The sequence below is a fragment of the Anolis sagrei genome, chromosome 5, assembly GCF_037176765.1.
Source record: "Anolis sagrei isolate rAnoSag1 chromosome 5, rAnoSag1.mat, whole genome shotgun sequence".
In the NCBI taxonomy this organism is placed as follows: domain Eukaryota; kingdom Metazoa; phylum Chordata; class Lepidosauria; order Squamata; family Dactyloidae; genus Anolis; species Anolis sagrei.
The window spans coordinates 58,202,820-58,228,584 of NC_090025.1; the positions used below are offsets into that span (position 1 = coordinate 58,202,820).

Sequence of the window (25,765 nt, forward strand, 5' to 3'; positions counted from 1 at the left end):
AGCTGCTTTGCACAGAGCATTACACTATGGGCTTCTTTTGTAGCTCCAAGCAACATATGTAATTAATACTAACTTAATTTTGCACAATAAATTTTGAAATAAAAAAACTGTTGTTGTCCTTGCAAGCTTGAGGAAAATAAATGTTATCTTTCAGGAACAGTTGTATCAAGAGGTTTATATAAGGGTGGTCTTTTCTCGGTGTTTTGCTTTCGCAGGGAGGAGAAAAACATTTCTTCACTTTCTTTTTGGTGATGTGTTTCCAGGTTAGACCACATTTCCGCCATTTTTATAATAGCAATCTTCTCTTTCTGTCACACAGATTGTGAGTCATTTCCTCTGTGTTTTCAGCTCAATAAGGATTCCAGAATATAGACTAGGAATTTCCTAGCTGGGATTGGAGTGTTTTTTCTCCCTTGCATTGGATCAATGTCAGCTTACTTCAGTTCTGTCCTGACCTTATGCTGTGCTGCTGCCAGTATCATAATGGTAGATAAATAGTTTTTTGGGACAGATAAGCAGACACACAGTATTACTCTTTTGAGCCAGTTGCAAATAAATATGTTCGACTGGATGGTCTTCTGAACCCTTACAGTCCAGTCATAAAAAGGTTATTAATAACATATTTCAAAATGTTGGCTGTTCCACTTCAATGTTTATTTCTCTCTTCCCCATTATTTTTCCAAATTCTTTGTCTATATTTGTATCCTAATTGATTGCACGTTCATCTCTTCCAGGAAGAGGATTATATTACTAGAGTTCTAATTTCTGTTCAGAAATGTGTAACAAGTGATGTGTACCATTGCTATTCTGGATAGAATTTTGAAATTCTAGTTGTATTTTAAATATTCATCTGCCTCCATATTCTGACAGCTTGTCTCCAGTGATAATAGATGCTTTCCTGGAAAACAGTTCTCTGCCTTTCTCCTCCTTATCCTGAGCCAGCTCTTAAACAGTCCATGTGCTATTCGATTGGCAGCTATGCATTTGTCTGTTAAGTTGCTCATTTGAAGCATTTTATGTCCCTCTGTTTGCTGAGAGAACTTCTAAAGTACCTTAAGATTAATAAAAATGTGGGCCTTTCCACGATGCCCCTTTATCCCAGGATCTGATCCCAGATTACCTGTTTATCCCAGGTTATCTGGCAGTGGGGATTCATATATTCCAGTTTAAAGCAGATAATCTGGGATCAGATCCTGGGATAAAGGACAGTGTGGAAGGGCCCCAAGACAACCCCATACAATAAGGCCCTCCGGTTGTGTTCAGCAAAAGTAAAATCACCTGGAGCTGATAAGCAATGATTTTGAAATTCCAGAAAAAGGTTGGAATTCAGCAGGGTACAACTATGTGTCCTTTACGCATGTAGATGTCTTGGAGGGCACTAGGGAGATTGGTATTGTCCTTTGTGCCCTCTCCTTGCCTACTTCAAAGCCCCAAAGCAGGATGTACAGATATTTTGTGCCTAGAAGTGAGCCAGCAGGTTCAGCAAAGCATCTGACATTTCCCCAACTGACTAAGCTGGATTCACATAATTACAGAAGTGCACAGACCTCCGGAGGGCCCCAAAAGTTCTCAGCATTGGTGTCACTGTGTGTCTGCTTATGAGTGCAAGCTAGACCTCCAATCCATACTACTCACATTAAAGCATAGAATCCTTGTGTAAAGCTGTTACCCCCAATCTCTTAAAAGGTGCAGCTTTAGAGACACAGCCAGAAAAGTGAGCAGCTATTTCTTGCTCTCAGAAAGAAAGTTTTATTTTTCAAGGGTAAAAAGAGGTAGAAAAAAGGTACAGAGTGCTGGAGCTCCAGTGGCACCCCCAAAATGGAGAAACCCTGAGTGATGTTGCTACATTTGTTTGACACCCTTTGGGGGTGTCACTCAATCATTAATTGGTTAAAAGACAAACAGGTGAATTCTCATCACAGTCTATGTCACATACTCTGTATCCTCACTTTGTCTGGCTCTTATCAGCAAGAACATTTCATCCCAGCCCACCTTGTAAAAAGTTGGTGCTGATGCAAATGAAGGCAGGGGAGGGTCCAGCAAGCCTCTGGCTTATCAAGGCCATCTGTGTCCAGCAGAATGGTTTACAAGGTGCTTGCAGTGGGGCTTTGGAGCTTCAAAGTAAGTTTAGGACTAGTGTAAGATCCACCTGTGGATTTTTATGCTACCCTGAGATACTATTAAATTGAGGCTGAAGTTGATCCAGTGACAAACTATCTCCCCTATAAATCAAGGATGAGAAGCCTTTTCACCCTTAAAGAGGATCAACCCGGTTAGCATTTGAATGGAAGTGTACCCACAAATAGCAAATGCTGTAGGCTATATTTCAAAATCACCTCCGAGTATCCCTCACTCCCCCAAACTCCCCAATGATATTCTTGAAGTTGTCATAAGTCAATAGGAGACTTGAGGGCACGTACAAAAAGAGACACGAAATATATACCACAACAGCTGATTTTGGCCTGGATTTTTAGGGTAAACCTGGAGGATGAAGTTGTTTTTGGAAGAGAAGTGTAACAGGCTTGCATTTTGTGCGGAACCACCCAAGAAGAAACTGGAGTAAAGGAGAGCTGTGTAGAAGAACACAAAAGGACAGGAAGGTTTGATGGAGAACAACTGGGAAACTTGGAAAGGGTGGAGAAGAACTCTCCATAAAGGAAGACACTGAGAACATCTGGGAAGGAGTTGTGTGACATGAAGAATTGAAACAGAGAAGTTTGGTAACGGGGTAGGACTGCAAGGAAATTCCTGAGGCCTGCTTGCCGTTTGCCCTTTCTGAGTATGTAGATGTTTTATGTTGAGCTGCATAGAATAAAATGGTTGTTACATTCTCAAAAATATTCTGCACATTCTGAAGATGCAAGGTGGTTTCCAGGTACTCCTTCCTAGAGAAGAGTCCCATGCTGCAACAAGAGGAAATCAAATGTTATTTGTGAAGACATAACAGAAGTGGAATTCAGAGGGTGTAAAAAGGAGGCCGAGGACTACATTTTTCCTCCCTTTAGAGGAGGAAGGGCAACTGCTGTGATTTACCCTCTGTTTGAAAACCCCAGAGTAGGTGCTACCATCAGCAAAATACATATTTCACTGCTTTTTACTTTGCATTACTAGCAATCACAGCCAGTCAGCTAGCCACAGCTTAGGAGCCCTTTAGGATCCCTTTTGATTTGAAAAGCAAATAATTCTTTCTCTCTTGCAAATGAAACCCCCTTGATTGGAAGGGCATTTTTCATTTTAGTTACCAATTTGCAATACCTTATTCAATAAGGCTGAATAAATGTGTTTTAGGGATAATGTGCTTTAAATGTCTCTCGGGTCTGTGGGGAGAAACATGCCAAAAATGGAGACCAGCATTTTCTTAGGAAGCAAAGATTTATTTAATTTTTTTTTCTACTCAGTCAAAAATTAACATTTTGTGCAGCTGACTTTGATTGCAGTTCAATTCAAAATGAAGCATTTGACAAAACAATATTTCCTATGACAAGTGTCTTCACAGGTCTAAAATTTGTTGTTTCTTTTTTTAAAAAATTCCACATTTTATTATTGCTCACTTTGGAAAATACAAAAGTACAGGAAAACTATTGAATATTTATACCTCAATATGATCAAGCAAGTAATCATTTCCCCCTGAATTCTCCAGCTTTTTTTTTTAGTTTAAATTGAATGTAACTAAAAGTCTTGTTAATCTTACACGTAAGTCTGCCTAAGGTTCTCAAAAGTAGATGAAATTAAAGGATACAGTTTTTCCCTTTAATGATCATTTTTTTAAAAAAAATTAAATGTTTTTCAGAAGCATATATGAAAAATAAAAGTAAAAGTAAAAATAATAAAAGGCAGATAGGGCGATGGACAAGGTTTGGGCACTGAAGGAGTTTGGGAAATGGGGAAAATGGAAAGGGAAGGATTAATAAGGAAAAAGAAAAAAGTTGTGTTGACTTCCAATCCTCTTTATTCTGTTTTGTTGATTATAAGTCTCCTTTATTTCTTCGTTCTTCCACTTTTGGGTCATTTCTTTATGTGTCCTTATACCATTTCCAGTTTACTCCAGTACTCCTCGCTTAATTGCTCAAATGCCAGAACAACATTATCATCTTCATTGTCACAAAGTTCACGCAAAGAAACACTAAGGGTGGAAAAAAGGAGGGGGGAAAGCGGCAATTAAATACCTCTATAGAAGAAATTGAATCCAGGCATTCCAGGAATCAAAGATATTTTGCTACATGGAAAAGACAATGCCCAGAAATGATCTCCTGTAGTCTCAAACAAGGAAAACATTCTGAATTCTTTTTGTCATGTCAGATTAAAATGCAAAAGATAGAGCTTTACTACTCCTCAAGGATGACTAGGAAGATCAGAATAGGACTCTCTTATTCCAAGAGCTAACCAGGGGTATTCCTTTAGTGAGATCTACCCAGTCAGTTTTAGTTTTAATCATGAATTTCAAACTCACATCTTATGTTCACTATATTTTAATCTTTATTCCGTGTATTTTAATATATGTAATTTGTAGAAATACATTGTAATATGTTTATTTTGTGTAATGTTTATGGTGATTATGTGTTTTTAGCAATGTTGTGGCCTGTTTGGAGCCACAAGGAGAGGTGGATAAGAAATGAAATTGTTGTTAAGCATAACTTTCTGATGCGGTGGTCTATTATTCATATCAGGCCCAAGAAGCATTTAGCCAGCTAAGGTTGAGACTAGAGCTGTGTAAAAATTCAGATAAGTACATATTTCAGAAAATTTGTACTTACAATGCAACTTATGAACCCAGAGCCACCCCCTCCCAAAACACAGACAAATCAAAACTCCCATCTCCAAAAAAATTGGAAGACGTTTGTTTGTTTGTTTGTTTGTTTGTGTATGTCTCCATGAGTCATCTTGCTTTTGAGAACAAGCAAACTCTCCTGGGAGTCACAATGAAATATGATCATTCACATGCTCTCCTCAGTCTATCAGAGCCCTGGCTGCAGGTGTTTCTCCCTCACATCAGTAGCCGGCCAGCAGCCTTCTGATAGGGATATTGATCGAGGCCCGTTCTCTAATGTTTTTGTATACAGACACCTGTCTAATAGTCACAGCCAGACAGCCAGCAGTAGCAGCCAGCTAACCATAGCCTAAGAACCCTTTAGGGTCATTTTCTTTGCACGTATGAGGGTTCCTCGTTTTTAATTAAATCTCCATTGAAATTTGGGAAAGTCACTGTTGTCAACTTTGCTTCTTTTAGATGAATAAAAACACTGCTTAAAATGAAGAGTGCTCTATAATAGTTCCTGTCACTAACTGCATTGATAGAAACATAGCTTGCACTTACATGGTTAAGGCAGTGCTCTCTCAAAAGTTCTGTCTTGAAATATTTCTTTTTCATAGTCAATTACAGTTACACTACAGAACTAACGTAGTGCAATGATTTGAGTGTTGGATTAGGACTCTAGAAGAAATAGTTGCATTACATTTGGTTCCAGCATCTGAACTATAAATCCTTGATTAGTCACATAATGGCAATTAATACAGAAAAAAGAGGTATTTGGAAAGCCATGTGAACTAGCTATGGAAGCCACACTCTTAACACAATGGCATTAGAAAATATCCACAGATGTAAAGCTAGAGGTTTGATGGCCCTTGAAATGATGAATTGCAGCTTCCATCATCTCTCAGGCATTGACTATGGGTGATGCAATCCAATAATACCCAGTGAATGAAAAGCTCTCCATCCCTGGGGAAAATAAAATGGAGAATGTATTGACAGCTACTGGAGGTGATCGCTACTGTGACATCTCATTGACCATACATCATACCTTGAAACAATTAGCATAAAGACATCTCAAGATCACTGGAGGAACTGAACCATTGGCATTTCCCAGTAAGCAAGACGCATTATAAATCTACAAGAATCATGATAAATCCAAAACAATTATATATGTTTTGCATACCTGATTGCTTTAAGAGCAAGGGAAAAGTCCTTCAGCAAATAATAAGCGTCTCCTTCATGCATACTAAAGGAAAAACAAGTTTACAAAGTTATATACTTTGTATTGTCAATCTAGCAAGACACTGTAGACCGAAGAACCAAATCTCTTATTCAGGTGGGAATGCATAAGTTTTTTTTCAAAAAAAATGAAGGCACAGGAAATCATGGTAGATAATGTATTCAAATGTTTCATTCAGCCAGCCAGTCAGCCAGCCATAGACAGTACTGATGGAATGGCAAAATCCAGTAAATCTAGCTATTATTAAACATACAAGAAGATTGTGGCTTAGATCCATGCACAAGCAAGTAAAGGAACTTAACCACCTATGTTTCTACAGGTTTGAGTGAAAGCTCTTGAAAAGTGTGGGTGTTAGTTTGAGGAAAGAAAGCATTCTACAAACTGAAGCCAAAATGCATTCCCTGAGAAGAGCTCCATTCAAAAAAACTACCCATGCCCAATTTTTGAAGATGCAACAGAGCCCCATCTGATCCAGAACTATCTATATCAAAGCTTTTTAAACTTAGGGTCATGATCTCAAATAGGGCTGTATAAGTGAATGGTTGGAGTCATGAAAAATTTGACCACAAGACTGAAGGAGTCACAGCAACAACTGCAACTTCATACAACCTGCACGGCAGTCCTGCCTTTGGATGAAGAAACTAACTGCCCACCCATGAATGCCACCCCCATCCCAAAACCATCTGCTATGCAGGATAGGGGTCGAAGACAGAGGAGGGATTAAGGGAGGAAGTTGGGGAAAACAAAAAAGTAGTTTGGGTAACATTGGAGAAGTGGTTAGGTTGCAGGTTGAGGAAAAGCAAAAACAAACATGTGTTTTGGAAAAGACCCTATAACCTAGTCTCTCCTGCATCCTCTCTCAGACACACCACTCTTTCCCTTTCTCAACCTGTGACCCAATTCCTCCTCCATCTTTACCCAAACAAACCATGTTTTCCCTTTCTCAGCCTGCAGCCCAATCTCTCCTCTGTCTTCTATTTTATATATCAGGGGTTGCATAAAATTTCTCGGATAAAAAGAGGTCTCAAGTGGAAGGTTTTTAAGAAGCATTGCTGTATTTAACATCCCCAGGAGTTAAAGCAGCGGATGTAAGGAAGAGGGGTAGGAAATTCTGCTTCTGTATCCCCTGTTGCACATGTTTATACCTGAATCTGAATCAATTATTAGTGTTCATTCCGGGGAAGGGGGTCCTAATTATTTATATTTATATTGACAAGGAAATAAATTATATCATACGTACCCATTGTCCTGTTCCATTGCTACCAAAGATCCATGTTTGTAGAAATCAAGAACATAGGCATTCAGTGGCATAATTCTTCCCCGCCTATCATATTTCTTTGAACAAAAGACAGGAATGTTGGCAACTTTAATGCCGATTGTGTGCAAAATGACCTGTAGAAACAATACAAGAGGTTTCCATGTTCAAACTGTTTAGTTGCTATGCTGATCCCTTTGTCACATTATAACAAAATTGTCTTGAATGAATGCACATTCATGAGATGAGAACCAAAAGGTCCACGTGTTTGAAGGAAGGGAGAAGTAAACATACATTTCTCAAACTATGTCATTGTAAAAACTTTATAATGCCTTGAAAATAGTGGTATGTTACATTACTTCTTTTTCCAAGGAAATATGTTCATACATTTCAATACATTTTCCTTTACAAATCAGTTATAAATCCTATCATTCATGTATTAGTTTTAGTTTTTTATCTGTCTGTTTTATTACACACTCATATAGAAGTCAATCCCATGTATAGGGGTGCTTTGAATACGATTTTCCTGCTTGGCAGGGGTTTGGACTGGATGGCCCACAAGGTTTCTTCCAACTCTATGACTCCATGATTCTATAAATCAAGGGTAAATTTGGGGTCACAGGATGGATTTCTATAGCAGAGTGGAGGTTTGAATAATAAAAACCAGCATGATCTCATGACTTGAGTGATGGACTAGAATTTTGGGAGCATTTTCACATTACACAATTATAACATGATGGTTTCACTCTAACTGCCATAAGTTAATGCCTTACAAACATGGGATTTGAAGTTTACGGATTTAGGATTCTCAGCCAGAGAGCTCTAGAGTCTCACCAAACTACAAACTCCAGGATTCCACGAAATGTAATGTGGGTGTTAATTTGGAATCATAGCTCTATAAAGGTGCAATGTAAAAAAGTCCCAGAAGACTATGTTTCGAATCCCAGCTTACTAGATGATCTTAAACGTATTACACTTTTTCAGCCTCAAAACCACCTCAGAAGAAATATTGCAAAGAAAAGACCTAACCACAACTCACAGACACCTAGGCCAACTTTAAAACTATGACATCTGCTCTTTGATAACTATTTTATTGCTAATGTTTTAATACGTATAATAATGAGCACAGAAGAAAAGGGTAACTCCTTTCACATGCTTCTGAATAAAAAGAAATCTATTCTGTTGGTTTTAAGTGCATGGTCTTTATTCATAGTTCAAACTTTTCCCAATTTTGAAATATACCAATATTTTTAAAACATAAGGCCACTCTTGATAACACTCTTCTTGAAGGGCAAGGCATACTTAAATTTTATACAACACATTAATTTACTTATACCTGCCAACATCCATGAAAATCTGATACTTGGTAGAATTACCCATCCTTGGTTTAGAATTTTACCAGTATCAAGTGGATATAATTATACTTTGGACAATTTGGTATGTGTGTGTATATATATTTACTTTATATAAGTAAATATATAAGTGTATATAAGATTACTTTACCTAACACTTGTTGTTGTTGCTGTTCATTCGTTCAGTCATCTCCGACTCTTCGTGACCTCATGGACCAGCCCACGCCAGAGCTCCCTGTCGGCCGTCACCACCCCCAGCTCCTTCAAGGTCAGTCCAGTCACTTCAAGGATGCCATCCATCCATCTTGCCCTTGGTCAGCCCCTCTTCCTTTTACCTAACACTATCATCTACTATTATGTGTTTTTTCACATTTTTTCAGAATACTTTTACACATTAAAACTTTAGTAATAATCCATTAATTGTTCTCACTTACACTGTTGACAGTCTCTGCATGGAACAAATCAATTTCTGTATTTCCTGAAAGGCACACAAATGGTGAAACTGCTGTCCTTCCCTCATCACAACTCATTAAGTGAGATGCAAGCGGAGAGTCAGGTTGCTTCTTACCTGAAAAATCTGATAAAACACATTGATAATGTGGATTAATCAGTGGGCACACAACCCTACTGTAATTTGATAATAGAGATGTGATACTTCCTTTTTATGTATTAAATGATTTAGATATGAATATTTACATTTACAATAATTATGTAACAGATACATATTTTCTTTTATACAGACATTCTTTTATGTTTTCTAGTATCCCCTGATATGTCTGCTTCTGTTCTTTCCTTCCTTTCTTTCATACCTTTAGTTAAAGGAATAGACCAAAGACAATCTAATACAGAACCAGGTGAGCCTTTTTAAAGTCTTAATCCAAATCTATTTCTGTCCAGTTTCCAACCTGACCATGCCCACATTCAAAAGTGGATGGAGCTACAGCTATAACAATACTGTTCAAGCAGATAGATCATTATAATTGACTGGTATCATCATAATTGTTGGAGCATGTAAAATCAATTTGTTAATGTGTTAACTGAAAAATGCAAAGCACAAAGTTGATTGGTTGGGCTATGCCCAGAAGCTAACTGAGCCTGGGAGTTTTGGCAACAGTTACATGTTTAAGTTTTCTGTGCAGGAGCTTGCCAAGACAGTATTGTATTTTTGCTTCTTGGCTGCTGAAAGATCTCTCACATGGATACCTAAGGACCATTTGAATCTCTCTCAAAGGACATTGTGTGAGTCAATGCAACTGTTCTCATGACTGTGTGTGTGTGTGTATCACTTTGTATAACAAAGAATAAACACATTCTTTACTGATCATCTGTGTGGCATATCTTTTCTCTGGCAAGTCAGTGTGTGGATTGGTAAAGATATGAACTACACGTGATTTTCACTCTGTCACAATGATTAGTGTGATATCATAACTAGTATTTCTGTTTAGGCTTCAATCTGAATGCCTAAACAGAAATATTGCACAAAACCCATAGCTCCAAGCTTTCATGTTTTATTGCAACAAAATACACAAAATGCCTTCTTACCAAATTTTGAAAGTGGCAGTTTGTATTCTTGTTCCATATCAGCCAAAGAGGACGCTATCTGCAGAAAATGTCTAAAATTCTCTTCAATTTTGCAATTGTATTCATGCAAAGCCTCGGTAAAATCTTCTGGGAGATCTTTAAGAAATACCTAAAAGCAAAATTATTTTCTTAGAAGAGATTGAAATGAATATGGAAATTTGAACCATTATACTCAGTAAATTTAGATTTTTCCTAAAAGACAATAAAATATGACAGTTGACCTATGCCCTGTACTTTTTATTGTTTTAAGATATATTGTCACAATTCTTTCCATATAATGTATTGTGATTTTGTAACTTCAGAGAATAATTACCTCAACTACTTCAGTATTTCCAGGAGAAACAAGATCAAAGCAAGGAGAACAAAGGAAGACAATGCACAAAGAACTGAGTAAAAAGTGTGTATCTCCAGCTCTGAGATTGGACAGACTGCACCAAACCTTTTATTTCAATCACATAGAAGTAGGCTGCCACATCCACACATTAATGCAAGTATCTCTTATTTGAGAAGTCAGAACGACAGCAGAAGAAAATCCAAACTTATATAGCCTTGACATGTGGGGGGAAATAAACTTTTTTTCAGTTTTTTCTTTTAAAAAAAATATCCAAATCTGCATTTTACCAAACAGACTAAGGAAATGAACTCAAGCCAACTCCAGATTTCAACTGAGTGCATTTTCTCATGACATTATTCAAACAGAAAAGACAAACAATTGTTTCAAAATTACATGAAATAAAATATTAGCTTACTAGAACTTACATAACTCGCTAAAGTAGACTGCAGATGAGAAATATGTAATGTTAGCGGTTAATGTTGTTCCCCAGTTTTTCAGTAAAAAAGAACAAGATGTAGAACTTACCTTTGACTGGTAAAACTTATTTCCAGAATAAACAGCAGGAAGAAATCTTCTTCCAAAAAGATGTGCCAATACTAGCACCATTGTTTCCATCACATCAATAGAGAAAACCTTTGATCCTGTTTTGGTTAAGAAATCCACCATGTATCAAATTATTACCTTAATGAGCATATACAGACTTTGGTGAATACTAAAATCAACATGTTAACAAGTTTTTGTGTCCCAAAGTCTCCCTCTTAAATTCTAAGTCAAGATTGGACAAAGTGCAGTTCATGGGTTATATTGGCCCTTGTTGACATTGCATCATATGTGGATTATTCACATTCAATTCAAGATTGGAAAGGTAGAGTTGCACAAGTAATGTCATTATATATACAAATACACATGCAGGTCTATTCTATTATGTAATGCTGTCATTCCACAAGGTTGCATAGGGCACTCCAACCTCAATCCAACATCTCCTTTGAATATGCATACTAGCCCTCAGCATAAATATCTGCATGGAGAGCCATATAATATACAATCCTGGTGATTTACTGATAATCCCCTGAAACTCTGAGACATGGCAATTCCATGCTTCACAGTGATTTGCCAGGATTGGAAAAGCATCCGACTCCATTATCGTAGCCAGACATGAAATTTCCTGAGCAGGTCTGAGTAGTGCTGAGGCCCTTGGAAGAAACGTCTCATTTTACATCTGGCTATGGAGATGTATCCAGATATTTCTTTGTGCCTGCCAGCTTGCTACAAAACACAGAATGGTCGTGTGGAAAATAGGGCTGGGCGGTTTCGTTCGTTAATTTCATAATTCGTTATTAATTCGTATTTAAATTAGCTTACGATCCGATATTGAGCCATGCAGGAGCAATTAAAAATCGAAACAAATTTTTCAATTTATTTCGAAATCGTTTCGAAATTGTTTCGTAATTGTTTCCGTATGTCTGGTGCAAGTTTTAGGGTTGTTGTTTGTTTTATCAGTGATAAAAAATAAATTATCACACCAACAGTCAACAACAGAGGGAGAGGGAAGCTTCAGAAGTTCCCCCTGTCCCATTTGGAGGGTGTTTTTTTTTTTTTTGCATATTGCGCAATCGCATCCGCCATTAACGAATCGATTCGTAATTGTTTCGTAATTTACAAAATTTCGTATATTTCGAACTTTTTTAAAGAAAAAATTCAGAATTCCTTTAAAAAACGAAACGCAAAAACCCCCTAAAAACGAATTGAGTTTAGAAACAAATTTTTCCGTGGTTACCCAGCCCTAGTAGAAAAGCTTCAAGGGCTTTTCAGTAAATCAGAGGGGATGAATGGATATTTTGGATGCCAAAAAGGAAGAAAATACCAGCCCTAAAAGTGTCCTCAAAAGGACATCTGATGTGTAAGAAAACCTGCATATAAAGAAGTCCTTTACAAAATTCTAATCTCAATATGTAAATTCATGTCCAGATACAATATACAACTCTGGCATAGGATATTGGCCAGTACAAAGCAAGTGGATGATATTCAAATGTCAAACCTAAACAAATATTTGTCTAAGCAATTGTAAAAAACAAACAAACATGAAATATAAGCTTTGACTTTAACAGTCATTCTATATTATTGAGGTGGAGTTATGTAGCATTCCAGATGTTGTTGGACCATAACATCCATTCCTCATCTCTAGCTGCATTGATTAGGACTGGTGAAGCTTGCAATCCAACAACATATGGAAAGTTGTGTGATTCCTACCCATGATTTATAGCACCTTTGAGACTAACTGAGAGGCAGAAGTTGGTAGTATATGTTTTTAGAAATACGAATCCACTTCCTCTGATGTGTGGAGTGAAGTTCCTGGGAACAGACCTTTATAAGTATGAATGAGCAGGTGGCATATGTAAATAGCAATAGATTTTTTAAAAAAATTGTGACTATGGTGAGTTCAGTTTTAAGTACAATCATTGGGTGGGGGGGGGGGGGAGAGAGGTGTTGCCTAAAGCTACTGTGGAAAGAGATATAAGAATATAGTGTGATGCTGACTAAGAATCAGAAAGGAGATATTATAAACTGGCCAAGGGAATCCCCACAAGGCTGAGGTGTTAAGAAGTGTTATAATATATAGACTGTGTCAGGAAATTAGTCTTTGTTCATCCCACTCTCAAATCCATTCTAAACAGATATACACACTGAAAAAGTACAAGGTTCCTCATTCACTCTTTTCTTGAGTGGTCATGGCTTCCACCACAGGATTATGGGTTGATAAATCATTCACCTCTCATTCTTCTCAAAACAAGACAGGAAGGAAAACAGTTTAGAAGCATACCCTTCTATACTTACCATCTATAATACTGGGTTCACACAATTTGTGGAACAGGCCTTTCATGATAAATTCAGCTAGAACAATATTGGAAGGTTCATGGTAATGCAGATGAGTTGCAAGTCCAGAAAATCCAGTTGTATTACCTTCACGATCCACATATCCCTAAAATATGAAAATGCTGTTATGTATTCAGATGACTTTACTTGCTCCAGAGCTCAGGAAGCAAGCTGTAAAACTCCCATTCTCCATTTGTGTCAGTAAACCTGTAAGCTGGGGAGTGTTGGCAAATAAAGCAATCTCATGATTGTGTAAGACATCTGTAAAGTATATGAATGTTCTACAAAAATAAAATAAATCTCATAAAAATAATTATTATCATAGAAGATGGTATAAAAACCAAAGCGCCAAGTTCTGGTTATTACTAGGTGTGCATTAGAAGTATAATGAAAGTTGTCAACATTTGTAGAAAATCAAACCCCCACCCACCACAAAAAGAGGGATATGGGTTTAGATGGAAGAATAAATGAGTTTGGCAATGGTACGTTCCTTTTCTGGAAGAATCTGTATCTAATAGGGCAGTGGTTCTCAACCTGTGGGTCTCCAGATGTTTTGGGCATCAACTCCCAGAAATCCTAACAGTTGGTAAACTGGTTGGGATTTCTGGGAGTTGTAGGACAAAACACCTGGGGACCCACAGGTTAAGAACCACTGTAATAGGGGATAATGCTACCATGAAATTCTTGCCCATTGTTCACTATAAGAATATGTCCAGAATACATGTGAAATGATATTTTCTGGGAGAGAGAAAATGGGTGCTACGAGTAGGTGGGATATGAGAAGAGTTCCATTATAATCCCTGCAACCACCACAGACAATAACAAAAACTCATTTTACTGCTTGTGATGGTGTAACAAAATAACCAATTTAATAAAAGTTTTAACTGTGTTTTGTACTGTTGATATATGTCGGGTGCAGGCAGGAGTTGGCTACAGCTGATTGGTTGATGTGCTGCCATAGAAACATAGCCCCTGCAAGTAGAAATGTATCCATATCAGTTTAGCTAGGCTAGGAGGAAAAAGGGGCAGAGCTAACTGAAAGGAGAAGAGGGGAGATTTTAAAATATGAGGCAGTCTTTAGCCGGGTGAGTTAAAGGGAATATGTCTCTGGTTATGAGTGCTGGAAGTGAGTAGGCTCCTATTCTAAGTTTAAGTCTTGGACCTTGATATTTAAAGTGTTAAATGAACCATTTTTGAATTGTGATCTAGCCTGTGAGCAAGGGGAAAGAAAATCTCAGTGCAGTATTGTGCCTACTGTGGCAAAACTGAAGTAATAAAAGGATAATCTGAATATAAGTCATCAGTCAGTGTTATTTGAGAACAAGTTTACAGTTAAACTATTGAGGAAAAAGAAAGAATTATAAGATATAGGTTGCCCAGTCAGGAGACTGGAAAAGAATTACATTTTAAAAGTGAAGAAGGGTTACCAAACCAAGATGGCATAAGATAAGCAATTCTGAATGTTATATAATAACAGTTCTACTCATTCATAATAGTTAAAGCCGTATGTAACAATATCCAAGAAATACTGTGAAGAAAAATACTGTGTAACCAATAAGCTTTATGTGCCTGAGAATCCATAAATAAACATTTCCTTGTTCTATTACTACATTAAAGACTTGTGTCATGTTACTGAATAGAAGATATTCTACAAGAAGATGGCTTAAGATCATATTGGAGCTGAATATAGTTTACAGCAGGGGTCCTCAAACTAAGGCCCGGGGGCCGGATGCGGCCCTCCAAGGTCATTTACCCGGCCCTTGCTTAGGGTCAACTTAAGTCTGAAACAACTTGAAAGCACACAACAATAACAATAATCTTATCTCATCAGCCAAAAAGCAGGCCCACACTTCCCATTGAAATACTAATAATTTTATATTTGTTGAAATTGTTCTTCATTTTAATTATTGTATTGTTTTTAAGGGGATTTCTTTTGCACTACAGAAAAGATATGTGCAGTGTGCATAGGAATTCATTCATGTTTTTTTCAAATTATAATCCGGCCCTCCAACAGTTTGAGAGGGCCCTCTGTTTAAAAAGTTTGAGGAACCCTGGTTTACAGCATTGGCTTACACAATAAAAAGACATATATAAACATTTTAAAGTAAAACATACAACAAACAGATAAAATATAATAAAAGGTGTTGACATCCCAGATGGCATCAGATATATTTCTCAATAATACACAAAGAATGTAAAGAATATTAAAAATATCAACTGCTCTGAAAAATGTCAGTGCTATGAAAGAGATAAAAGACCAGTTCTTTCATGCACATACACCCTCCACTTATTCACCTACATTTTTGTTGGCCTCTACCAAAAAACTGTGAATTTTTCACAAAAAGGTTCACAAATGCAATAAAGAAAACGATGAAATATTGCACAAATCTCACCAGCATGGTGAAACTGATTGAATTTTACATACACTTGTGTGGGAACAAAATAAGGAAAGATTTGCATCTCCAATCAAAATTACTCAAATGCGAGCTTCCATTTTTATCTCTCTTTAGGCTATTATATCTGCTCCAGAATTTGATCTGTCCATGGTAGCTATGCTCCTAATGAAAGTGCACAATCCAATCAATATAGACACACCTTCATAATACAATTATTTCTCACCCAAAATTCACCATCTATATCAGGAGTCCTCAAACTAAGGCCTGGGGGCCAGACACGGCCCTCCAAGGTCATTTACCCGGCCCTTACTCAGGGTCAACCTAAGTCTAAAATGACTTGAAAGCACACAACAACAACAACAACAACAATCCTATCTCATCAGCCAAAAGCAGGCCCACACTTCCCATTGAAATACTAATAAGTTTATATTTGCTAAAATTGTTCTTAATTTTAATTATTGTGTTGTTTTAAAGGTTTTTTTGTGCACTACAAATAAGATATATTCAGTGTCCATAGAAAATTCATTCAGGTTTTTTTTTTTCAAATTATAATCCAGCCTTCCAACAGTTTGAGGGACTGTGACCTGGCTCTCTGTTTAAAAGGTTTGAGAACCTCTGATCTATATAGACTGGCAAATGCGAGTTTTTGTCCCATGTCAGGCAGGACTGTGCAAAAGGACAACCAACATTGCTTAAGAAGTTAGTACGTTTACCTCTTTCACAAGAAATTGTAAGGAAAACAAGAAATAGAGCTTCAGCATTTTCAGAACCCTGGGTTGCTTGAAGGATAAAAGTGAATGCTTCAATATTGATAAAACCTGTCAAAGGAGAAAAATGGTATTAACATAATATCATCTTATCTAATAAAAAGTTCAGAGAACATGTGGAAATTCTGACATTTGAGCCTGTACCTCCCCTGCCTAAAAACTGAAGGGTTTTCCCTGTGTTTTGCTGGCAGGGACCATCTACTGTATGGTTGTGCCAGGAGATGTTACTCAGCTGAACAAACACAGCTAAGGAGCTCATGTAGAATTCCTAAATAGAACACCCCTCTAGGAATCTTTAGGTTCTCGAGCACAACTGGTGATGTCACTGTTTTCTTGGGCTCTAATTGGCAAAAAAAAAAAAAAAAAAACCTCCTCTTCCTTTGACACATTCAGAAGAACTCCCTGGGCCATGTGAGGAAAGCCATGTGGCCTGAAAACCAAACAAAGGAATGGAAACCATGCAACTCTTTTGTTTCGCCTTTTGTTTCATCCAAAAATTGGTCTTTTGTTTTGCACCTTCCAAATGAAACAAATGAAACAAATACTGCGCAATAGTTTACTTTCCATGTCACATATTGTTCATTTTGGAATCTTCCAGTCATTAAGAAAATGATGCAGAAGACCTCAAAATACTACAATAGCTAGTGAATGTTACATTTGCCCTAGAAAAAATAGATTTGTTCCCACCATGAAAACTGAAGTGCAGGGCCTTGGGAATTCTCAGCTAGAGAGGTCATCAGCTTCTCTAAACTACATATTTTAGAATTCTCCAGGAGACAGCAGCATGATAGTAAAGCAAGAGTTCCCAGTTTAGAACATTAATGTGATATTGTTCTGTTTTAAGATAACCTTTGCTTCTGCATCCTTCTTGTCATCTGCTTTTGAAGCCAAAAGCATGAGTCTCAATATTAGAGAAATGCTCAAAGGAAACTGTCCTCGGAGTTCAGGAACATTTGATTTTATGAGTTTCTGTATTTTGGGCAAAGGAATGTCGAAAAAATAGACATTTCCCAACAAATCTTGGCCACATCGCCCAGCCCGTCCAGACATCTGGAGAAGAAATGAAAATTAAAAAAAAAAGTGATCAAGAATAATTTGGAATCAAAAACTGTATATCTATTTAAATGTTTCTGAGAAGTTATTCACAAGAACCATTCTCCTTCTTTATAGAATGACTGTAATATTCACATGATAGCCTGACTAGGCTATATGAGAGTCATATTGTACTCAGTTTTTAAATTAATGTCTGTAGCACTTGTGTATAAATATGTATAAAGCTCTTAGTAGTGATTTTTTAAAGTCTGTGAATCTCATTACCTGCCTGTAGTTCAAAGCATCCAAATAGACAGAATTTTGTACAAAAACAACAGATTTGCATGGCATGTTGATTCCCAAGGCCAAGGTTCCCGTGGCTGTTACCACCTAAAAGATGAAAACCAATTCTTCACAATATATTAGTTGATAAGAACAGTAATCTTTTTATGGATTACAAATATGAGCTACTCAGACAGGAGAAAAGTTTGAAGTGAGGACAATAATAAAGGAAGTTTTGAAATTATTGGCAATATCTAAAGGTTTGGGATTTGTTATTTATTTTGTTTCAAGGAAGGAAGCATACTTGTCCAGAAATGTTACTGACTCCAAATTCAAATACTGTATAACACTGACTACATAAGGAGAGAAAAAATCCCATTCCAACATCAAGTTCCACACAGTATCACTATTGTAGTATCAATGACCCAATTTAAATTTGACTGACATTGCATGAAAGCCTACATGGATATTTTTTTTAAAAAAAAACCTTTAAATGTGACCTGAACAGTAAGATGGAGTAAATCAGTTTCTCCCCCTTCTCTCTGAATCCCATTCACTTACTACTCACTGTTTCTATGCTATATTCCAAACTTTTGCTTGTCTAATACAGCCTTTCTCAACCTTTTTCTTCTGGAGGAACCTTTGAAATAATTTTCAGGTTTCAGGAGACCCCTGCACAAAATCTACAGTTCAAAAAATGCTTAATTTTTCCAATCACAACCTCTAACAGAATCCATAATGACCTCTCATAGAAGTCTAGTATTTCATTGAATGCCGGCTGAGAAAAAACTGTTCAAATATGTAGCCATAGCATCTAATTTGAAAACAGATGGGGTTGGTTATCACCACCACCACAAAAATCCCAATCCTATCAATTGTTAAAAGAAATGGTTAAAAGAAAACATAACTGGAATTAACACAGAGAAAAGTGGGATTTGTAAAACTAATAGGTTTATTTGGGCAAAAAGAATTGATAAAATTAGTATACCTGGATAAATCCTTTTCGGAAAAGCATCTCCACCGCCTGCCTTCCTTTCCTTTCCACAGAAGCATGGTGATAACCTATGCCCCTTAGTGCTAGTTTTTCCAGTAGTTGCTTCTTTCTCAGGAATCTTGCCCGATGAAAGACTTTTTCCAAAAACTGCAGGAAAAAATAAATGTCACAGTATGTTCAGATTTCAACTCACTACAAAATGTCTGTTATTGAAAACCCTGATTAGAAGCCATATAACACAGAAGATCAAGGCAGATAATCCACAATATCTGCTTTGAACTTGATTATCGGAGTCCACACTGTCATATAATCTAGTTTAATGTGGATTTCATACAGCTGTGTGGAAGGGGCCTCAGAGGGCTGGTCCAGAATTGAAAATGAAATATTGCCTCAGTGATGCTCTTTCCCTTACCAGTGACCTTGCCTGGTTTCCAGAAGAAGATCCTTCTTCAAATTTAAACTGCTCCATGGCCCTCAGAGAACAAATTATTTTATCCAGTATCAGAACAAAATATAATGAAACAAAATTTGCAAGCACCTTTTAAAGACCTCTCACCTCAAAACCTACATTACTAGGATTTTGGGCAGTTGTTCCCAACCTTTGGGCCTCCAGGTGTTTTGGACTTCAACTCACAGAAGCCCCAGCCAGCTTACCAGCTGTTAGGAACTATGGGAGCTGAAGTCCAAAAATACCTGGAGGAGCCCAAAGTTTGGGAACCACTGAACTTGAGCATGCCAGTTCATCATGCCTATTTCCTCCATATCTGCATTAATGTGTGAGTAGCCTCTATTTTTGAGTCTTGATGGCTATACCCCATAGAAGGTCAAACAAGGAGCCCCCGGTGGCGCAATGGGTCTGCTGACCAAAGATCAGCGGTTTGAATTCAGGGAGGGGGGTGAGCTCCAGCTTCTCATGCATGGACATGAGAGAAGCCTCCCACAGGATTGTAAAACATCCGGATGTCCCCTGAACAACATCCTTGCAGATGGCCAACTCTCTCACACCAGAAGCGACATGCAGTTTTTCAAGTCACTCCTGACTCAAAGAAAAGGTTAAACAACACTGTATCACAGATTTGGAACTAAATATTAGGCATTAATTCCTACTGAAGATCTCCACACATAAACCCTATGGCAGTGGTTCTCATTCTGTGAGTCCCCAGGTGTTTTGACCTACAACTCCCAGAAATCCCAGCCAGTTTACCAGCTGTTAGGATTTCTGGGAGTTGGAGGCCAAAACATCTGGGGACCCACAGGTTGAGAACCACTGTCCTATGGTTTCTGGTAGATTATGGAGTATATAATGAAAAGAACTGGGGAAACCATGTAAGATTACGCCCTGCCATTATGTTGGTGGCTGAGAAACTCCTGCAGCTCTTTTTCTCATGTTACCAGACAATGTAAGAAACCCTTAAATATGGCCAGGAGATGGTGCTTCAGCCCTTCGAATGCTAATTTCTTCTGCCATTCAGCACTGCTTCTCAATTACGCAGGATGGGGCCATTTTTTGGTGACTACTGCAACATAAACATACTAAATGAATGAAATATCAAGGTTCTATCAGAGCTTGGACAAATTACTTTTTTGAACTTATTCCCAGTGCCAATGTGACTTGAAGAATGAGGGGCATGGTTGTAGTCAATAAAACAGTGTTTCCTCTTGTACAATTTTCAGATTGGCTCACTATTTCTGTATTTACTACATACATGGAAAAGGGCTTTAAAGTTTTTTTTAAAATGTGAGCATTAATTACTTACATGCTTGGCAATCAGAAACTTCAGATGGATTCCCCACACACAAACTTTAAAACATTCCAGGATCATAGTAAAACTTGCATCCTGGTCATTTGCTGGAAAGAGTTTGAGCTCACCTTATTATCAATAGTTTGCCAATTTGCATATGTGCAATCAGGAGGGATTTCATAATGTTTCTCCAGGTGCTTCGTTATATCATCAAACTCAGCTTCCAAAACAGAACGTTTCTCATCTTTATCATCTTTATCAGTAAATTTAGGATTGCTGCAAGAAGGATTGAGTGATTACCTAATCTTTTCAAAATCTGTCTTTTTGGTTTCTATTTCACGTTTTCCCAACACATCACTTTTTACTTCATTCTGTATTCAACTTGTAACTTATCTTTGTTCCAATACAGGAATCAAAAAGTCTTAGGCTAATTTAAAACAAAATTCAATTTATTTTTGTCTTTAAAAAGTTTTTAAAAATCAATTAAACAAACATGTGGTTGTAACAATTCAAAACATATTTTAAAGGATAACAGATTTTTATAACTTCCAAACTTTCAAACACTTTTCTACCACATGATACAAGAATTTGCAGAAAATACAAGGATTATCTGGAAAGTAAGGTTACAAGGCACATAGCTCTCACAGGAAATTTTTGCGAGGGAAGTTGGTATTACTGCCATAATAGTCATCAGTAGCTCATTGGCTGGCGTTGTGGTAAAGGTTAGAGATGAGCATCCTCGTTCCATTGTTGAAGGCTTTCATGGCTGGAATCACTGGGTTGTTGTAGGCTTTTCAGGCTATATGGCCATATGTTCATTGAATTTTTGGAAAGAGGTGGAACAACAAATGCTGTAAGATATTGTGAGGCTATGAAGAAACTTTGCAGAGCCATCCAAAAGAAACGTCGTGGGATGCTGATGGTGGGAGTTTATCTCCTTCATGACAATGCGCATATGCACACTGCTCATGCAACACAAGTATTGTTGACATCATTTGGTTGGGATGTTTTAAGCCACCCCTCTCACAGCCCCGATCTCGCACCCAGTGACTACCATCTGTTCACTAAATTGAAGGAACACCTTGGTGGAAAACACTTTTCCAACAACAAAGAGGTCATCATCAAAATGACAAATTGGCTGAAAAAGGCTGAGGGAGACTTCTATGAAACAGGCATCAAAATACTCATTGCACATATTACAAAATGTATTGAACTGAATGGTGATTATGTGGAAAAATAATGTAATATCTATGGTATAATCCATGTAAGTTTTATTGAAATATATTCATTCTTTGTATTTTTTTAAAAAAAATCTTGTAGCCTTACTTTCCGGATATCCCTCATAAATATAAAAACAACAGACAAGATTTGAGATTATTGTAAGTAGGATTTCCAGGCTCAACCTCTCCCCTGTTTTACTCTGATCAACAAGAGTATGTTCTCAAAATTACAGTAGCCTGTTCTGTAATTTGAGGCACTGCAGTCTGGTATTTCCATCCTCTCTTACCATCAGTTTTTAGAGTGTAAGGAGGATCCCTGATGCAATTGCTCCTCACACCAAAGATAACTCATGGGAAAGGATGGAAACATCAGTCTGCTGTGCCCTGAACAACAAGAGACCTTGTCACTTGCAGCAAATCAGGACTGGGAGACTTTTACAATCCCTACATGTTCGTTATACTATTGAATATGTCAGGTACATGAATATGAATCAGTTATAACATCTACACACGCATAACTGAGATGATGAATTCATGCTCCCTTGTCTTTAAAAAAGGATTCTAAAATAAAATATTCCATAATCCATCATCATTATGCTAGAACTGTGTAGTGTGAAAGAGTCAAAGATCTCAACTGTTCATATATGCATGTCTTATTTAAAAGATTGGAGAGCCATTTCCAAGCCCAAAAGTCATTTTTAATACAATATTATTTTGAGATGATCTATCTTGCATTTTAATTACATATGATATATTTTCAGGTATAATCAGCATTTAAATAAAGGTGTATTAGAATTTTAAAGGAGAATGTATTGTCGAAGGTTTTCATTGCCAGAACCACTGGGTTGTTGTAGGTTTTTCAGGCTACATGGCCAAATAGGCTAAATGTCTCTCCTGACATTTTGCCTTTATCTGTGGCAAGCATCCTCGGAGGTTGTGAGGTTTGTTGGAAACTGGAAAATTGGTTTTATATATCTGTGGAAGGTTCAGGATGGAAGAAAGAAGTCTCGTCTGTTGGAGCTAGGTGTAAATGTTTCAGTTCACCACTTTGATTAGCCAATTGCAACATTCACATCTATTTCCAACAGACAAGAATTCTTTCTCCCACCCTGAACCTTCCACAGATATATAAACCCAATTTCCAGTTTCCAACAAACCTCCCAACCTCTGAGGATGCTTGCCACAGATGCAGGTGAAATGTCAGGAGAGAATGTTTCTAGAACATGGCAATATAGCCCGAAAAACCTACAACAACCCAGTGAAAGGAGAACATTGCACTATATATAGAAGCCAGAGCTTAAAATAAGAAATAAATAAATAGCATTTACCTAAAAAAAAAGAATGTTTATCTTAGGAATTCTACCAAGAAAGAAGATAGTAAACTTAGTATACTATCCTAACCGAAAAATGAGGGAAGCAATCACATAGAAAAGAGAAAGGAAATTAATATTTACTTTATGATATATATCCTGTATGAAACTGATATTGACGAGGTTTATTTCTACATAGATTAGTACATGGCAACATAAATCAATCTGAATGGTATATAATAATTATTTTAGACACTTACCCAGGTGGCAATCTCTGTATAGCTTTTTCAATCTTTTTTGCTTTTTTTTCCACCCTTTTTATATTCGCTGAACGTGAGCTCTGCTCATCTACACGACTGCCCTTTTTGGAATTACATTGTCCTTCTGTGTGTTGTCCACTTCTCTTAAGGCTAAATGTAAAATTGTCAGTTAGTGAAATATGACTCCATTGTGAAAACAAAGGTACCAGATAGAACAGAAACACATGGCAAACAGGAAAAGAGAGGGAACTGGCTCCCACAGACATTTAGAGCATCACTTGCCTAACAGTAGAGGATTTGCCCCCCTCTTCCTGTGTGTCATGTGTCCCTGTACCTCCAGTACTTCCCCTCCTTTGCCATAATAAACAGACATTCATTAAACACAGAAAGATGGACTGGATTCACATGTAAGTGAAATGGTGCACAGAGCTGACTCCTCCTCTTCCTAAATACCATGAGTGTCCATTTTGCCATGGCCAAAGAAGACCAATACGGGGCAAAACAGCCAAGCAGCACATCTGCTGCCCAAACAGCCCCCTGACCCACATCTTAAAGATTAGGGCCATTGTGTGAATGTTCAAATACCAATCCCAACTTCAGGAGTTGGGGCAGCATTTCAAACATACGAATAAGCAAACCACATATGAAAACTGTGAAAATGGAGGAACAGTTGTTCATTCTTTTTCACCCTCTCTCCCTGAAAAGAAAATATTTGCTTTGTTCTGGAGAACCTCAGAAACCATGGTGGAAAGGCAGCAAAGGAAAACATGGTTAACTGCCTTTCCACCATAGTGTGATAGAAGTAGGATTCTTGTCAAAATGGATTGCATACAAAATTACTAGTTTTCCTGCTTTTCCATATGAAGAATCTGTATAGTTTATAGCAAAGATTGCTCCTCCAATGTGTTCTGATATTTCAGAGGAGTGAATTCACTTAATACAACTGCAAACTCTGTCAGTTGTATTCAGTGGATTCATCATTCCTTTCTTTTGCTTACCCTGTTTATCTTTTAAAGGGAGGCTGGGAACTGAGAAGACATGAAAACCAGAAGGTATATTGAAAATCACAAGTTCTCATGTAACAGTAGGTTGATACTATTTAGATTAACATTGAGAATCCGGTCAAACATACCAAACTAATCAAAAATATGTGTCCTTTTTGTTTTATATAAGTGAGTATACATGGTTAACTGCCTTTCCACCATAGTGTGATAGAAGTAGGATTCTTGCCGATTTAGATTCATTGTAATTGACTCAAAACACCTACCGCAATATAATTTTAAATAGAAAAAATAAATTATAAAAATAAATGCCTACTCTGTTTGTTTTGTCACAGATGCTTCTATCATTTTACATTTTTCTTTATTGTTCTTTTAAGAAACATGAATTTACCTTTGCTTATTCTCTAAGAAAGTGCAGACTTCGTCAGCCAAATTTTCCACTCCTTTAGTGTCAAATCTAAAAAGGGGAGGGGATGTAAACACTGTTAGTTACTTATATTCCTTATAGTATCTGTTCCTCTAAGTATCAGTTCAGAGCTGGGAAGTAATACATTGCAAATAAGTCACTCTGTAATTACTTTCATTTGCAGGAACCAAGAGCCCTTTCATACTATTCATTTATAAAACTATGAATTTGATTTCAACAGATATGGTTGCATTTTGCAAAATCCCAGGGTTTGTTGTTTTCATGGTATGAAAATGTGAAAACTTCTCCATAGACTATGGATCCCATAAGTTGTTGCCCTGACAGTTAAAGTGCAACAGTAGAACTACAACTGTGTAATGTAAAAAAGAAATTCTCACTTTTTCAGCCAATGAACGCTAAAAACATTTTCTAACAGAAAGGGAGCCGGGTAAGGGCAGAAGTTTCTGGGAGCAAGCCTAGGGAAAAATCCTAAAGGGGTAACATGAGACTTTCAGTACATCTAGATTGGTTTCATCCATACTAGCACTGGAGTGTTGCAGAAACAAAACATTTATCAAGACAATTTCTTTCGTCAATTTTTTAATGTAATTTTAATGGGTTAATTTTAAGAGAACTTATCAATAGACATTTGCTGCCCTACTAGCAATGTCAGTTCTCAAATGCTGGCTAACATGAAAGGGAACATTTTGAATTCCAAGGGATGTCCTATCCATCCCCTTTACCTGTGCCTCTTACCTTGTTTTAAATCAGGTTGCTTCACCTACATATTCAAATTTAGGATATCAGACTTGCAAATGCCCAAGTAATACTCATAGAATCATATAATCATAGAGTTGGAAGAGACCTTATGGGCCATCCAGTCCAACCCCCTGACAAGAAGCAGGAATATTGCATTCAAAGCACCCCTGACAGATGGCCATCCAGCCTCTGCTTAAAAGCCTCCAAAGA

General features: G+C 37.3%; 1 protein-coding gene across 1 annotated transcript in view; it reads right to left on the minus strand.

Annotated features, from left to right (window-relative positions):
- Positions 1 to 3,362: 3,362 nt before the first annotated feature.
- DDX60 (DExD/H-box helicase 60) overlaps positions 3,363 to 25,765 on the minus strand; it is a 67,167-nt gene continuing 44,764 nt past the window's right edge. Inside the window, exons 26-39 of the mRNA XM_067468714.1 lie at positions 24,782 to 24,847; positions 23,390 to 23,539; positions 20,728 to 20,875; positions 18,852 to 19,004; positions 17,867 to 17,971; positions 17,399 to 17,599; positions 16,496 to 16,600; positions 13,348 to 13,492; positions 11,038 to 11,153; positions 10,140 to 10,287; positions 9,032 to 9,174; positions 7,231 to 7,382; positions 5,934 to 5,996; positions 3,363 to 4,123 (exon numbers count right to left, since the gene is read on the minus strand). Coding sequence (XP_067324815.1) covers positions 4,024 to 4,123; positions 5,934 to 5,996; positions 7,231 to 7,382; positions 9,032 to 9,174; positions 10,140 to 10,287; positions 11,038 to 11,153; positions 13,348 to 13,492; positions 16,496 to 16,600; positions 17,399 to 17,599; positions 17,867 to 17,971; positions 18,852 to 19,004; positions 20,728 to 20,875; positions 23,390 to 23,539; positions 24,782 to 24,847 — 1,795 coding nt within the window. The 3' untranslated portion in view covers positions 3,363 to 4,023. The remainder of the gene's footprint in view (positions 4,124 to 5,933; positions 5,997 to 7,230; positions 7,383 to 9,031; positions 9,175 to 10,139; positions 10,288 to 11,037; positions 11,154 to 13,347; positions 13,493 to 16,495; positions 16,601 to 17,398; positions 17,600 to 17,866; positions 17,972 to 18,851; positions 19,005 to 20,727; positions 20,876 to 23,389; positions 23,540 to 24,781; positions 24,848 to 25,765) is intronic.